The following is a 17,545-nucleotide window of genomic DNA, read 5'->3' as shown; positions in this document are numbered from 1 at the left end:
AAGACATAAAACTCTGCAAACCGCTCAAACAACACTTTTACCAGGATGGTCTTGCTGAAATCCTTAGCCCAAAACAGCTTTGTTTGCGTCCAGACCAGCATCTCTTAGCATCAGTGAGCAGTTTACAGGACTTTAGAGAGATGGTAAAAGAAAGCAATTTTGCACCTGGCAAAGCAGGCTGACAGCACTAAGAGGGCTCCAGGACAATGCAGGGGTTATTGCACTCCCACACACCCACTCACGGACATCTCCAGACCCCTCCTCCTCAATGCCCCAGGGCATTTAACAAGTCAGACAAACAAAATTGCTGTAACATTACCTGATTTCTGGCACTGCAGGATACAGGCTTTGCAGTCAGTGTTAATTCTGAATGCAGGAACTAGACATCACCCCACAACTGCTGGTACATCCCTGATCACAGTAGAAGCTGGGGACCACCTCCTTAGGTGCACTTAATGAATGGCAGGAGGCCCACAGGGACACACATCCAACTTACCTTCCTGGCCATCCACAGCTCCCTCCCACACCAGGGCCATGGCAGAAAGTAAGTGTTCTCCACACCCACAGGGACCACCAGCCCTTCATTCCAGTTATGCAAAACAGGCAGATCTTGGCTGGGGTTTCCCAGTCTGCCTGTGGTTCACACCAGGGGAAAGGAAGGGCCACAGCTGACAGCCAGGATGGGCCACCCAGGACATTGTGAAAGAGCTGGTCACAAGGCACATGGCTGGGGAAGGTTGCTGACTGTCCCGTGTCATCCCAGACCCAGAAATCTCTTCCTGCCCCCTCCAGATCTTTTCATCCCAAGGTAGTGCAGATCACCAATTTCTCCTACCCTTTTTTTATACAGGCACGGGACGATTAGTTCTTCCTCAGAACAAGTGTGTGAGAGCTGTGAGGTCTCAGCAAGGGACAGCCCAGACGAGAGGGGGTTTCTGTGTCACCCAACCTGCTTCCCCAGGTTTCTCCCCAAAGAGTAGCATTTTCAAGGCAATGAACACAACTGATAGGTGTTCAGCAGGGGCAGGACTTGTGCTCATTTTCCAGTCCACGTGTGGGATAGTTTCTTGAGGCACTGCAGCTCATTCCCCACTACTAGTTCTGTTGAGAACAAACACTTGTACTCCCTAAAGTCAAATAATAATAAATAAAAAAGATCACAGGTTTCACCAACACAACTCTTAGGCTCAAGGATGGACATCTTCTAACATTGCAAGGTTCATTTTTCAGCCATAAATTGCAAGCAAGTGCAAAACCTATTTTAAAAGCTGGTTGTAATTGCTTTAAGGTACACACAAGGACAAATGTTTTAAATAAACCACCCTTAATTGCTCTGCACCCATTTAAATCTCACATGGTGATGCATTTTAGAGAAAAACTGGCCCTGCTCTTTTCCTAATACAAATGTAATACTATAAAGCACTCTGCCTTCATCTCAGTGCTCATCTCCCAGGGCCCCTGTGTTTCTGCTGCATTCCTTTGTGTTTATCTGCCCTCTTCAACCCTTTGCTGCAATCAGCTGCGTGCAGCACCTCGTGTCTAGAAATGACATGGCTGAGGTTACAGGAGAGACAGGTGCAAGGGAAGCTCGTGCCCCAAAGCCATCCAAAGGAAAAGAGAAGCTGGAGGGGAAGAGAGTTGTAAGGTATTTCAGATTAAAGCAAACACCTTGCCCCAGGCTACACATTCTCTGCCAATGAAAGCTGCAGCCGCTTCGAGCCCCAGAAACAGCAAAGCAAACACAGACTTCTCTGCAAGGGGAGTTGTCACCTGTCAGGGATGTTTGCAAATTTATAGGGAGGTGGTGGTGGTGGTAAGGGGAGTAAAAAGAGCTTTCCTCATTTTAAAAGACTAGCTGTTTGCACAGGTTTGCAATGCATATTTTGCTTTGTGAAGGCTTTTGTCCAGCATTCAACTGAGAGAAGGTGCTGTCTTCCACTAAAGACAAACTGGAACATTTATTCATGTACATACATTAATGTACTCCGAGCTGCTGCCTTTGCGGTAAGGGTGAGGATGGGATGGAATTTCCCCACTCCCCCTTCAGCTTGTCACGTCAGTGAAAAACATGTCTTAAAAAGAAGTCACCCTGCAGCCTGGCCCCTCCAGAAATGCCTTCTGCAAGGCTGGGCTCAAGCCCATCGTTAGCAAGAAGTAATTGCATAGAGAAAGCTTCTTGTTCCCTTCCCAGGCACCAGTGCTCACCTCAGAGACAGCAAGGGGAAGGGACTTTCCATTCATGTTTCACTGCACCAGTGACAGGACAGGGAGACCCTGAACAGGTCTTCAGTGAGCCCAACAGCCAGTGACTTACAGGAACAGGAGATGGGGAGCTCAATGCCACAAATCCAGATTTGAGCATGGAAGGAGAAAAGTTACTGCTAATGACCTTTAGACTGTTGGGGCTTGCTTTTTAGGAGGACACAGTTCAAACAGACCATTAGAGTCCACTTTGAAAATCAGAATCCCCTGTAAACACGGAGAATCTTTTGAACTGTTGAAGAGACACCATTTCACTGGAGCTGTGCTATAATGTGGAAAAAGCCAAGATCTAGATGTTGATAGGAGGTTTGTACCCCAGCCAATGCTGAATCAAAAGACAACCAGATGTGATGTAGGTCACCTCCCCTTGGGCGCTTGGATTAGTTCACCACATTAGCCACGCACATACCCCACCTCAAACTGGCTTTTTAACCTTCCATGGAAAGGGAAGGGCACCACAGCCTCCCCACCTGTCACACCAATGCAGCACTGACAGGTGAAACCTCCTGTCACCAGGGACTGCAGCCAGAATGACCCAGGAGCTCCTTCCTTGCAGACAATCCTCCAGGTCACAAACACTACCAGGATACAGACCGCCTACACACTACCACTAGGCACATCAAAAATTGTGATTGAGTAGCCAGGGAATTAAATGACAAGTTTCTCAGGATGGAAAAAGTACAAAAATATTTACAGATACCAACACATTTCAAACTACACTTTATTTTTACCCCGAAGTATACAAAACCCAGGAAGAACAGAAACAGGACATCAGCAACTCAAACTCCTGAAATGCCTCCTGCTCCAGCCTGCAAGAAAAACACCTGGCTTCTTCAGAAGAGCTATTGCTAAGAAAGAGCCAGTCTGTTAGTGCCAAAGGCAATGAACCAGCAACCACCAGTGCCTCATCTGCATTCCAGTCTTGAGCCATATCCCTGAGACACCTATGGCCAAGACTGATTACACACCCTAGTCTGAAGAAACAGGAGGGGAAAAGAGCCCAACCACAGTCTGAAAACAAGTTTTCATTCATATATGACCCTTAACAGAAGAAAAACCAATGACAAACCTCTGACCTTGGTCAGCAAAATTGCAACCATGCCCAGAATCCAAATTATTTGAACCCTGATGTCAAACTAACTCTCAGCAGGGAGAGTGCAGGGATGGCTGAGTAGCCTGTGCAAGAGGCTCCTCAGCTCTCCTGCCAGGGCTGCTGCAGGAAAGAAGAGGAGGTGAGAAGGCAGCCAAGGTAGGAAGATGGCCCTAGGGCAATGCAGCTGGAATAGGTCCTGCAAAACCTCCCCTTTTGCCCCCAAAGGTTCAGGAAGTTTCTCATTACTCACCCACATTGGGTCATTGAGCTCGGTGTCCTGCACCCGGACACAATCCATGCTGATCTCAATTTTGTTTGTGGAGCCATCTTCAGATGGGCCATCGATGAAGTTTAAATCAATGGGCTGAACCGAGCATATTGGCCTGGAAAGAACAAAGTAATGCAGTTAAAACTGGCCAAATTCCATTTTCCACCACCTCACCTTCCTTCCCTTCCCCTGTGCCCAGGACTTCAGTGTTACCACAAGCCAGTCTCATGACAAAGTAAGGAACTACTGAGGAACATCTACCTCTTCAACACCAAGCTATAGCAGCCCCTGGACAGGACAGGGCCCAGAGGGACATTTCACTTGCTCTGAGGCAAGAACAGAGTCGAATCACTGAAACACAAAACTCATGGAAGATCTACAGCAGTGATTGTTTCACCATCAGCCATGGTAAGTCAGGAATAGGAATGGAGTCAGTTTTCTTTCAGTCAATGGATCTGACAGGGTGAGCTCTGCACCATCTTTACCTCCTCTCCCTCCCTGGCATCAGCAAGGGGAAAACAGAACCTGGACACAGAGTGATGAGCCCATGTCCTGAGGGGAAATGCCAGCCATGAACCTTAGGAAGCAGCCAGCTCAGCCACCAGAGACCTGGCAGAGAGTCAGTGTCACTGCTGACCAGTGCACGTGGTCCCCACAGCCTGGGTGTAGGGCCTCTGGAGAGCTCAAAGCTGTCAGTCACCACAGACTGACACATCCAATCATCACATACATATCTAGTCAACAAACACAGAAGATTCCAAAATTCCCAGCATCAATCCCCTGAGCAGCCTAGTTATAGAAGCATCCTGTCCTAAAACACCTTCCATATGTTCCATGTAAGGGCTACTTACTGTTCCAGGAAGTCCCAGATATGCTGGATTACTTCTGGGCTGAGGAATTCCCTGGGCTGAGAGCTCTGGGACATGGCTGAGCAGTAGTAACTCTCCTTCCAGGAGAAGGGGCTCGGAGTTTCTACAAACCTTAAAATACAAAAGAAAGAAACAGAAAAAAAAAAAGAAAGAAAAAAAAAGAAAAACCAAAAGAAAAAGAAAAACATATGCAAAGACATGTTGAATGCATGAGTCCAGCTCAATTCAAACCCATAAATAGAAGCTATTGTGTGAAAAAGGAGACACACTGAATGCCTGAGACATTCATAGCTGTACAACACACATTCCACACTGCTACAGATGCTGCATTTAGATGGGAGAGAATTTGGACACCCTTCCCAGTAAGTTAAATACCCCTCAGAGTCCACTGGGATGCTGTGTTACAAGAATCCCAGAGTGAGGAAAAAACAACCCAAACAAACCACTTTCCATTTCCCCCCAAATAATCAATGTCCATATGAAGCAGACAGTCCTGGCAGCCAGTTAAGCAGCTAAGCAATGTGGGATTCCAGTGTCCCAGGCTGTTTGCCTGTCAAATGGCATAACCTTGAATGATTTAGGTGACTTCTACACCCTGCCATTACAGCTAAGGTCTTGAACTAAGCATTGGGTTGTGTTTTTGTTTGCTTTTGGCTTTTAAATTAGAGTAGCAATAATAATAAAAATAGTATTTTTGTTTTCTATTCTATAGAAATAAGCTGAACCACATCAGATTTTTTCTGTTTGTCTAGTGCCTTCTCACCTCATCAATTTGTGAGCCAGACCAACTTGATTCCCACCAGGTCTGCTAATTACCTTGGCCATTTTTATCCCCTTAAGCTCCTACAAGCCTCACAGAAATAGGTGGGCTCAAGAGGAACAGCGACAGAGCTGGAGCACTCATGCCTTCCACAGCTGCACATTCTCATCCCACTGGCCAATTTCTAAATTCAAACACAGCAGCTTTCACACTCATATCAAAATACTTGACGGCTGTAGGGATGTAAAGGAGGCAGGAAGAATTTCTCCAGTATATTTGCAGTTGACAAAAACTCCCCCTTAAACTTCAGAGTATGAGGCAGATGACCACCTTTACTTCTACAGGGTTGGGGCTGTCCTGCAAAATTTCCATACAGGAGTTCTTTCAGCACAACACAAGTGAACAACCACATTCTCTGCCAGGGAAATGGCTGTGGCAAGAGCCAAGGTTATGACTGAATTCCAAAGAGAATTGAACTAGTATTTGGTTTGGCACATACTGGTCCTGATTAAGACAATGGTCTAAAACTGCATGGAAGACCCCAACTTATGAAGCTGCCAAAATTAAGAAAGTGTTTCAGAGGGAGGATCACATTATAGTGCTTTTACTCCACTTTTCCAGAAGTATTTACTTCTGGCTGCTGTAAGAGAGGTATCTAGCTCTCTCTACTGAATTTTTATAGCTGCTTGCATTTTGAGGATGACTAGTCTGCAAAAAGCTGGACTTTCCTCACCTCTGCTGTCCACAGAACTGCATGCTCTTAGAAAAGGGCAGACTCTTACTCCAAGCAAAAGGAAATCAAAGTGGCTTAAAAGCCCCCTGGAGCTGGTGCTGGGCTTGCCTCAAAATAGGTGAAAGCATCACTTCAGTTCCTCATCCTTTTTGTGATTAGGAAAGAAATCTCCAGCATAATTTAAAAGTTCATAAACAGCCAGAAAAAAAAGTAAATGCAGAAATACATGGGTAACAGCTCTGCCTCACAGATGAGAGCACATGCCCACACCACATGTGAAAAAATAATCACAAATCCTCTTAGAACAGCAGTTATCCCACAAAGTACATAAAATTACTCCTTTCAGGCTTTCAGTCAGATAAGACACTTTCAAGAATGCCATACTGAAATCCAGAAGAACAGATCTGGCCTAAAGCCTGTCATATAAACTGCAGGTCAATGCCACCACAAGCCTTGGAGGAGCACGGTGGGAAGCTCTGCAACCTCCTCTGCTGCTAAACCCAGACAGATCACAGGCATTGCTCAATACCCTACAACCAGTCCTGAACATCATGATTGGGCAGAGAAGCCCCACAACAAGTTCTCTCAAGCCATAAAGTACTCATTTTTAACAGTTATTTGCCACTTATCAACTGCTCTTGACTTGTACACTGAAAACCACTTTCTATTACTACACAGACAGGAACTAATTTCAATGAAAAAAAGAGTTCTAACAAGCTAGACCTTTCTCAGAAACATTTCCTTCAAAAAGTCTCAGTGCAACAGGGCTCTTGCATGCCACAGCATGCCCCAGCTTTGGTTCACTGCTGGACAAAGTTCTCAGTCTCAAAAAGACCAAGTGTCCCAGTTTGCCCTGCCTGCTCTGGTGGTCCTGTTCAGCTGCAATTCCACAAACCTGCCCCAATCAAGCAGTGCAGAAGACACCAGCTGCACAGACTGATAAGGCCAGGTTTGTTACTCTACACCTTTGCAGCTAACAGAGCTGTTGGAAAGCACTGGATCATTAAGGGCACAGCCGGTGCCTCCCTCCACTAAACACAACTTTGAATTTCTCCATAGAGGGACATTTTCCAGCTGCATCATCCTTATCCCTGTAGCCAGACAAGCTGCTAGCTTACTGATTCTAGAAAAAGCATTACCAGATTTTACCTGATGGCCAAAAAGGTATGCTTCCCTATACCAAGTACAAGGAGTCTCCTGATTAATGTTCTCAGAGACTCCTTCAACACTCTCTGCAACACCTTTACTACCTGTCCAGCTCTATTTCCAAAGGAAGCAGCAAGATTAGGCAGTCAGCCTTGGCACAGCAGCTGTGACATGTCCACAGCATTAGAGAGACAGCCCCAGCAGTACAGTGAACATTACTTTTTACTCAGTTTGGTGCACCTGTTCTCAGATGGGAAAGAACTGTCCAAAGGCAAGAAAACTAACTTCAACTCAGCACAATGCTGCGGTCAAGACAGACTGTCTCCTTCCCTGTGGTCTCAATAGAATCTAAGCCTAGTGTTACTTTCCTTAACTAACAGCCTTCAACATAGAGGAGAAGGCTTTGTCTATTAAACGCATACTTAGGTGTGTGACTTTCCACTGGAAAATAACAGCCTAAAGCATAAGTAAAATCTGGGCATAAATCTCACTACTTTAATTGTTTTTTCCCACATCAGCAAATGCTCTGCTTTCAGTAAAATAATCTCTGGGTGCCTAAATTTAATCACAAGACTGCATTGCTTAAATTGCTTCTATGAGCGAATGTTTTTTTTTATTAAGAGACATTTAAACAACATCCCTTTAACTTACATCTGCTCATCCCAAAGGCCTCTGCAGGAAATAGCATACTGAACACAGCCTCTTATACCAAAATACTGACTATACTATAAGGCATGGCAGTGAATCTTGTTCTTAAAGTCTACAAGGTAAGTCCCTGCACCAGCTGCTGAACTATGTGACAGGATGCTTTTCACAGAGAGAGCACTAACTGCACCAGGAACTACGGGGGATTTACAGCCCCCACCAAACTACAAGCTAAATAGGACATTGCATCCACCAGCCCCTCCTTTAAAAAAACCACCAGGGGATTATTAATAGCAAGTTAAGTGTTCTTACAGAAGCAGCACCTCACCAAGAGCAGCGTTCCTTTGTGCAGTGCTAGGACACTGCTCCCGAGCCCGTGAATCCCAGGACAGGTTTCAGGCAACCATGCCCTTCTACTGAAGTCCTATTTATCTGACTGAAACAAGAGCAGCCCAGAGTGCAGGTGAAAGCACTTCTGCAGATTCACCTGGTGGGGGGGGGGAACTCCAGGCACCTGATTGTTGTGGTTGCCTCCTGAGCGCTCCCCCAGCAGAACTGTGTTACAGCCCTGTGAGTGGGGATGTGTCCGGGCTGATCCCATCTGCTGTCCCTCTCATCAGGGACATCTCTGCAGAACACAGCAGTGACAGCACCATGCGTGCCCCTGTAGCTGTGCCCACACAGCACCCCATTCCGGGGTCTTCTGGAAGGCTGGGAATGTTAAACTTTACAAAAACAAAACAACCAACAACCAAACAAAAAAAAAAAAAAAAAAAAACAACAAAAAACCCCAAACAAACAAAGAAAAAAAAAACCAAAAACAAACAGAAGAAAAAAAAGAAACAAAGAGCAACTCACCCTTCCAAAAAACCAGTGAGCAAAGCACGACATTACGACATGTGCCTCTCATAAGCTGTGAGCACACTACTATTGCCTTTCCCTGGAGCTGAGGATCCCATCGCAGGGAAATGAAGCACCGACTGCTTGGCTCAGCCTGACACAAAAGTGGTGGCAAAGTGGAGGGAAAACAAGACCATTTCTGCTCCCTCTAAGCACATCCTTCCATTCCTCACCCCCTTTCCTACCTTCTTATCAAAGAGATTAAAGATAAAGCAAACAAACCACACTCCTCTCCAGGAAACAATGGCAGAAAGAGATTAAACTCCACTACTGCAACACGGCAACACTTGTCACCTAGAATACCACCTTTCACTGCAAAGAATCCTTCTTAGAGAGGGCTTAAACCAAAACACCCATGTTTTTGACTTACCCCTGGAGAAAAGCCAGGAGCTCCCGAGGAGAGCCAGACCCGGGGTGACAGTGAGCATGTACAGCCCAGCCCCTCCTGTGTATCTTTGAACCTTAAAGGCAGATGCCACCTGCTTGCACTGGGAGAGGGTCACATCTGACACAGGGCACAGCCCGAGCACCGCTGGCGCATGTGTGACTCCAGCTACCTCCTTCCAAAAATAAAGACTGTCGCAACCAAGAGGTAGCTGGTTTCTTTTGTTTTTTCATCCAAAGCGGGCTTGGTGCTGCAGCACTCTGAACTGCTCCTGGGTTAGTAGAATGGTTTATGAAGGAACCAGAAATAAATAAGGTATTTCAGTGAAGCTGCTGTTGTTGGGTTTCAAGAGGTCTAAGGAGCTCCATTTCTCCATAACTTCCCTAAAAAACTGGAGCTCTGGTTTGGTTTGAGATTCTCCTGCAGTGTGCACACTCTCAGAAATTATCAGTATGGTTTATGGGTGCAGAACTTTGTGGCTTGATGTCGGTGTAAAGCCACACTGTAAAATTTTGTAACATAAAATCTTTCACAGCAGGGACAAGCAAAATGATTTGGAGCTTTCTTTCTGCTTGCTGTCAAAACTATGGGGTGTTGATTTCTGCTTCTCCCCACGAGATGTCTATCAATGGTGTGCAGTTTTCTATCACTGAGCCTGTCGTTCTCAGTCAGTGGACATGCAGATGGGGCCAGAGAAGTCTTACTCTGTAAGCTACAAATTTTGTTCTTTTTTCACAAGTTACAGTCCCTTAAACAATATGCTCGTGGAGTACTCAGGAAACTTTGATGCAGAGAGAAGAACATCTATTCTTATGAAGAAAGCACTTCCACGTTATACAAATGTACCCAACAATTTATTAGTGATGTCTAAATAGGGATCTCTAATATGCCTCATTTTATTCATAGTTCTGAAAGTGCTCTGCAAAAGAAGGTAAGCGTGATTACTCCCATATTACCTGCGAGAAGACTAAGACACCAGGTCATAGAATCACTCACCATTAGTCAGCAAGCCATAAATATAGCCTTGGTCACCCAAGTCCCAATCTGGTGCTTGCTCTAAAAGGAACTAGTGATTTTGGGTGTTTAGACAGAGAAATTCAGAAAGGCCTTAATTTCTCCAGGTAGAGTATATGCTGTACCTCCTGCACTAAGAAACTCTCAAACTTTATTTATCTTCAGACACCAAAATGCTGATGCCCAGGAATGAAAATCAAGGGGCTGCAAAAATGCTGTGGCCAGCTTTAAGACACACACAGAGTTCAGGGTGGAAGGAGAATTCCAATCCAGACTAAAACCTAATCATTCTTCCTGAATTTATACAGCACTTAACCCCTTAAAATCCCTTAATTCATAGTATATTAGCCCTCAGCCACCACGGGGTGTGAGCTGGATAGAGATTTAAGTCACAGAGGAGTTGGCAGCTTCAGGTCCAGCAATCCCAATCCACTTGCTCGTCCCTGCCTTCTCCAGTTACACCTTGAAGCGCATCAAAAGCAATGGTAAACGATTTAAAGTTCATGAGCATTACGTCTAAATGCCTGAATCTTGGTGTCGGGTTGTATTTTTAGTTTTTGCGTGGGGAGGGGGCTCCTTTTCAGATCGCACCGTTAAAACTGGAGGAACTTGGCAGCCCTCGTAGTGCTGGAATTCCCCTTGCTCTGCACTGTAACACTGCAGTGATCTGTAGACATCGGTACCTAATGAAGCTCACAGCTGTGCAAGAGGAGAAGGATGCGGGGTCTGGCAGCACGGGACAAGCGTGCGCCTGGCAGGAGATGTCATCTGGAATTCCCCGACTTGCGGCTCTTGTCCCCCGTGCCTGGAGCAGCCACCCTCAGCCAGCAGAGCACACCCTGGAATCACCCCCTTGTAGCCCTTTTCTAAAGGCTGGAGTCCTTCGGAACTCAAACAGGTTTGTTGCTACCCCCTAAACAGGGGAAAAATGGAACAGGCTCTCCACCCCATCGGAGAAGATTGCAGTTGAATTTCATCAACCTCTATTGCACCTCTTTCTACATCTGCTTCATCAACAAGCAGCCTCTCTTCCCACTGTAGAATGGATTTTCCTGCGTCTTTCTTTGCCTGATGCCATATTCCAAGGTCTTAGCTCACATGTGGCCAAAAGAGACTGATTCCCATCCTGGCAGAGGCAGGTTGTGCTGAACTGAGCTCACTAGTGTTTATTCTCCTTTTGATTTCAAGCCGAGCTTTACGGTTTAGCATCTTAAAATTTAGACTTCCAGCAAATTCTTTAAACCCTTCAGATTGTCTTTGCACATAATGCCACTCCTATGTGTCAGTCCTAGAAAATAACTCCAAAAGAATACTGACAGATGCATGGGTGAGAAAGGACAAATGTAAGGTATAGCAAACATCAACACAGGATTCTTTTGAGATAGAATATAACTGCCACCTATGGTTCAGGTTTTTCTCCCCAGTTCCCCCATTTGTCAGATATTTCACAGATCTGGTCTCTCACAAATAAACGTGGACAGCAGCACAGGTTACAGGGAGGGGCAGCAGTGAGAAAAGTGGTCGAGTCTCAGAGGGGTGTGCATTTAAGGAAGCTGACTGCCAGAAGGGTGAACCCTGATCTCAAAAGTAGCCAACAGCCAAGGAGATGTGGGGGAGATGTGGGGAACACGTGAAGGAGCAGGGAGTGGCAGCAGCAGCGGGCATTGTGACACTGCTGGTGTCCTACAGCATCTGTCAAGGACAGACCAGAGAGCACTGTTAACTTCTGTCCTCTAGGAAAGGGTGCTTGTCCTGCACATACCCTGTTTCAACTGTGAGCTGTAGGGTATTTAGAGGAAATGGAACAGTTCTGTTCTCACAGGAATGCTGAGTGCTCTGCTAGGGACTACTCTAACAGTGCATCCTGATCTCCCTGTGACTTGGATTTGTCTTTTGGAAGCGTATGTGTGTGAGATGAATGGAAAGGGGTAGGAAGGGATGGTTCCTGGTTGCTCTTTACTCAAGTCTTCAGAGCACAGGCAACACTGACCTATATTAAAGAAAGTGAAACTGGCTGTACAGAGTAGTCCTCCTAATTCACCATGCTGCACAACACAAGGGGGATTTTTCTCCTTTCATCATCTCCTTTCAGTTAGAGTCATCTTGAGTAAGACTGCCTGCAGTGAATGCAACATTTGCAGCTGTGTGGCTGCCCCTCAAAGCACATTATATCACTGCGACCCTGTGCCCCACACCAGTGCCCTGCTCCAGTGCTGGCTGCAGAGCTCCTCTGGGAGGAAAAGACTCCCTCTGCATTCCCACTGGGGTTCCCAGAATGAGCACTGCATGGCCGGCTCCATGCAAACTGCTGGCAATGGCTTCTCGAAGCTGAGCAATTTCAGTAGCTCCACAGCCCAGGAGCCCAGTACATCTCCTATCAACAGCTCATCTAGTCAGCTATCTACATATTGTTGTTGTCAGCCTGACAACAGTGACCACTTTGCATAACAGAGATTTCATCCTCAGGGCTTCAGGCAGCTCTTCACCCCACCAGCACTTGAGACTCTCTCTCCTAAATGTAACCCCTATTTTTTTTTTTCTTCAAGGTTTTCTGCAGCACCTTGTGAACTTTCCCAGATGTCTCTTATCTCCCACTCAGCTTTTGACACCCCCATTTTACCCATCCTCGGAAGCTCAGCCACGGACATCCCCTCCTTTCTGTTCAGCCCTGACACCCACTCCATTTCTCAGCCCTAACCAAAGTGAAGCATTGCCACAGCAATTCCTTCACCTGCCCACTGCAATTGGTGCTTTCTAGTCTGGGCTACAAACTCCTCATAAGCCACAGAAAGCCACCCAACCTGTGTGGAGAAGCCCAGAGTTAGAATGCAAACCTGGAGCTCAGGAGACCCAAGCTCAACCCCCAGCCCCTGGGTGACCTGTCCAGCTTTGTTTTTCCATCCCTGAGGTATAACAGTATCCCCAGACTGGTAAAGCACTTGTTCACAATCAGTGCATCTCCAGGGAAACATGGTCCCAAGACTTTCCAAATGTAGATAATAAAAGAAAACATAAATAATCTATTTCAAGAAAGACTTGAACCCAAAACCAATTAAAAGCATTTGCATTATTTTGTAACTCACTTTTCCAGTCAATCCCTTTTCCAAACCTATTGTAGTGGTGGTGAGAAGCAGTGCCCATCTGCAGAAGGAAGAGTCAGAGCTGCTGGACAGAGATGAGATCTTTTACTGCAGTAAGTGAGAAAGTCTTCTCAAAAGCAGCACAAGTGGAAAATCCAGGCCCAGCCCTCAAAATTCTGAGGTATTTTTGGTCCAAGTCCAAAAATAAGTGTTGTAAGAAAAACTTTACAGGCAAACTCCAGAAGCCACAAAATATTTGCAAGTCCCTTTAAAAAATAATAAGTCACTTTGGTCAAAGTAATAGACATAATTTGATCTATTTTCAATACTCAGAAGAGAACATTTATTTGAGTCTAACTTTCAAAGTTTATACAGGAGTTTTGTAGCCAGTTTCGACAGCCCTGGTATCTTCACACACAGCAGGATGAGTCCTCCCCTCAGGGGAGGAGGGACAAGCACAGCTCTCTGCTGAGGCTTCTCCTGATGTGTCAGTGCTGCCTCCAGCCCCGCTGCCACATGCCAGCCTCTGCTGTCCAGCTGCAGCTACAACTGAAGACAACAGACACCATTTTTTTTGTCTCTCTGGGCTCAGTGCCTAACCCAAAATCACTCCATGGCCCACTCGTCCACCATCAATAATCTGCAGCAGGTGCCTGGGGGCACCTGGGGAAGTAAGAACTCAGACACCTCTGCTATTGCATTCTGCTGCACAGGGTGGGGAGACACCTCATCTTCCCTGGAAGAGCAGTGTTAAATACCCAAAGCAGCCTAAGTCAGTTAACCACATCCTTTCAGATACTCAAATCTCTGCAGCATCAGGGAATATTAAAAGAAATGAAACAAAAGCCCCAGAAATAAAAGTGGGCAAGGTCATTGGCAAGGTCATTTTCAAGAGGTGTCAGTCATGAGAAACATACAGCTATCCCAGGTCTTTATCACTACTGTTCTACAGAGATGTCAGATATTTAATAAGGAAAATTGCAAAGTTCTGAAGAGGCAATGGCCAGAAATCTCATCTTCTTGAGGCATGCTAAATCAAATTCCCCTCTTGAGATTTGGTCATCAGTATTTTTTCCTGCTATCATAGCATTTACCCAATAAAAATATCTACCTCATATCACTGCTATTTTTTTTTCACAAGGAGCTTTCAGTATTTCCCACAGGAAATGAGACTGTCTCTTAATTATTGTCTGTCAAACTTCTGCAGTGTTGAGTGCAACCAGCATCTCTAAGTTTTCACTGGTCTACCTCTATCATATCAGTACAGAGACCACAACAGAATGAAAAAATACTTTATTTATTTATTACAGATGGTAAAATAATTCAGCCAAACAGATTAGAGCTTCAGAAAGGCGGTCATGGTGTCAGAAACTGGTTCTGATTCTATGAGGCACTGAAAGAGGCCAGAGACAAAGGAAAAAAATATCCAAACCTAGCAGGAAAGTTCCACTTGCAGCAAGGGTAGAGTGTCAAGGAAAGACCTCAGCTACATCCACACTGCTGCTCTAGCCAGAGGCCAAGGTCTGGTTTGTGTGCTATCCCTTACCTACATGCAAGCATGTTTTTGAGACATGGCCCTGGCCTGAGCCCTGGGCTGTCTGGAGAGGAAATGCCCATGAACACTGTTAACCCAAACCTCTCATTTTATGTAACATAGGCAAGTTAGGCACAGCCTCAGCTCAACTTCCAACAGTCCAGTCCACCTCCAAATGTCCTGAGCTCATCTCTTCCTAAGGACTGTGCACCCTCAGAGCGAGTGCCAGCTGCAGGCAATACCTGACCACGAGAACCTGAGAGAACCCCCAGATCAAGGGTTCATCACCAGTATGGCACCAGGGACCTGCTCTGTGCTGGGTAACTGCAAGGGAGATCTCTGTGAGTTCCTGGCTGCCCTGCTTGGTGACACAAGTGGAGACTATGTGGTGCAAAGAGCAAAAGCCTGCAGCCCCGATGGCTCTTGATGGGGTCGTAGCCCTGAAACATGCTCCGAGCTCTGTTCAAAGTCTGGCATGGTGCCTGCAGCCTCTTCCCTGCTTGCACCATATCACTATCAGTAGTATAAAGGGCATATGGTCCCCAGGACAGTAACACACTCCACCAAGAGTAAAGCTTCTTCTAAACTTGCTGAGATTTGAACTTTTTTTGATGTGTGAAGGAGTCAGATCATGCCTCCGCCAGGGTTGTCCCAACAGCTCCTGGGGTTTTTTTGCCCAAGTGCTTGGCGAGCTGCAGCTGCAGCCTGCAGGAAGGTGCTGGGCACGCCTGCACACTGAGCAGCAAGCGCTGAGCTGCTGTTGTCCCAGTACATACAGGACAGGCATTTCCCAAATTTGGCCACTGTGAGGAGGCAGCAGGGAGAGGACATCCCACACGGGATATCTCAGCATGTCCCCTCCACCAAGAGGTAGCAAAGCAAGAGAAATCAGGCAGCCCACACTGATTTTCAGCCCTGGGAAACTACACATTGCAGGGCGTTTAGCCATATTAATATAGTGAGAAAAGAGAGAGACAGACAGGGAGCATGACATATGTGTTTCTTTTTTAGAACAGGAGGGTTCTCAGACTGCCTACTGCAAAAGGCTTGTGACATTTTGTGTTGAGCCAGGTAAGACACTTGGTTCCCTAACGTACCTACTCTTACAGAAGTTGCTTCTGTCTGTAATTACACAAACTCCTTATGAACGGCTCAGGGGACTTAGAAAGTCCTTCTCACAAGCTTTCTCTCAAAGGCTGAATTTTTAAAAAATATCAAATAAATCATCATGATAATACAGAAAGTCCCCACAACTCTTTAGAAGCAGGAAACTGTAAACATCAGCATCCTGAGTTTCAGTAAATAATTAAAATGCAAAACAGAAACACCAGCAAAGCAGATGTTAGGGGCAGATTCCTGGAATAGGAGTTTGGTTGAAGCTCTCCAAATTTGTACCCCCCCCCCCCCCCCCCAGCCAACCTGTGAAATCTGGTGTGCTTTGGATACTAAACATTGACTCCCACTCCTCACCCTTGCCACCAGTGATACTCCTACAGGAAAAGGAGCTCTTCTGCTAAATACCACGAGGGCTGCGTTTTTCAGCATGTAGCAACTCTGTGGCAGGGCAGCTATTCCTAAGCCCAAGGGCAGAGAATCTTTCTCTCAAAAATAAGAGCACTTGCAAAAACCTTTTTGTGTGCCACAAAATAGCTCCAAGATAGAGCAGATGAAGGACAAAGAATTAAGAGCAGATTATAGTCCTGGAGGACAGGAACAAATGAAGTATTTGTCAGGAACACTGCTGGTGTGTAAGGGAATGCTACCTGGAGCGCTCACAGGATCTCTGCTTTTGTAACTATGCCGGGTGCTAAGAAATTACAGGGTTGGCTCCCTATAATTTTATCTATACATTGCCACACCTAATGTGATTTACGATTTTTTCTTGTGATAATTTTAAAGTTGTAGCTGCTGTAGTGCTATGAACACATGCAGCATCATCCTTTTCATCAAAAACAGGAATGACATTTCGAGCTGGTATGTTTCAGGATGAAAATTCACAAATATGAACAACCAAACTTGGAAAACGGTATAAAGAACTTCTGTTGTTTTTCATGGTGAGTTTTAACCCTGTAATATTTGACCACCTAATGCCCATGTTAACTCTCAGAGCCAGCTGAACTACAGTTTCACACCTGTCACTGCCACCTCATATACCCCACTTACAGCAATTCCAGCCATCCCACTGTTGTTCCCCCCCAGCTCCTGCTCCCCAGACACTGCTGGCAATACACAGCTGAGCCACTGCTGTTTGCAGCATCCAGCTCACCAGCACAATTCGAGCTTCTTTCCATGCATTTGTTCAGCCTGCAATGACTTTTGTGCCTATCAACATTACTAAACCACACAGGCAAACCTCCCAGGGCAAAGTTTTATAAGCAGGCTTATTTTTATGTTGCAAAGAGCCTACTGAAGCCCTGATCATTTACTGCAGGGTTTCCCCCTTCTCACTTGGGGAGGTGGCTGTTCTCTTTATAGCTCCATGCACTAACTGAATTCCCCTTGCTTATGTGTACTGGTATTTATCACATCAGACCACCTGTGGCATTTAAACACCTGATTGGAAATGACTCAGCAGCAAAATCCTGTGGTGGTGGAGTGATCTGCTACACAGGAGTGATTGTAAACAGGCACCAAAACCTCCCAAGTAAGGCCTAAGGACAGATGCAAGTTTTCATGACACTATCTGAGCTGATGTTATCTATTATCAGCAGAGGTTGTCAAACCTCAGAAATGTATTATAGCAAAATATTTTCCTTCTCATTATTTCAGTGTTGATCATGGGCTACAAAATTTTCAGGTAAAAAGAAGTCAAAATTTCTATGGCAGTATAACCATTGGCTCCCACTACCTTGTCCA

The 17,545-nt window shown here is 45.7% G+C and overlaps 1 protein-coding gene across 4 annotated transcripts in view; it reads right to left on the bottom strand.

Moving 5' to 3' along the window:
- The window catches only part of TP63 (tumor protein p63), a 98,205-nt gene that overhangs the window by 74,591 nt on the left and 6,069 nt on the right, over window positions 1-17,545 (bottom strand). For 3 of the 4 annotated variants that reach the window (XM_062499605.1, XM_062499606.1, XM_062499607.1), the window contains exons 1-2: window positions 4,475-4,947; window positions 3,606-3,738 (exon numbers count right to left, since the gene is read on the bottom strand). In XM_062499605.1, the coding sequence (XP_062355589.1) occupies window positions 3,606-3,738; window positions 4,475-4,692 (351 nt within the window). In that variant the 5' untranslated portion in view covers window positions 4,693-4,947. Of the gene's footprint in view, window positions 1-3,605; window positions 3,739-4,474; window positions 4,948-17,545 lie in introns of those variants that run through there. The other variant, XM_062499604.1, reaches the window with a different exon arrangement.

The sequence above is a fragment of the Cinclus cinclus genome, chromosome 10 (assembly GCF_963662255.1).
Source record: "Cinclus cinclus chromosome 10, bCinCin1.1, whole genome shotgun sequence".
Lineage (NCBI taxonomy): Eukaryota > Metazoa > Chordata > Aves > Passeriformes > Cinclidae > Cinclus > Cinclus cinclus.
Note: the sequence above shows the minus strand (reverse complement) of the source record. Positions and strands in the feature narration are given on the sequence as shown.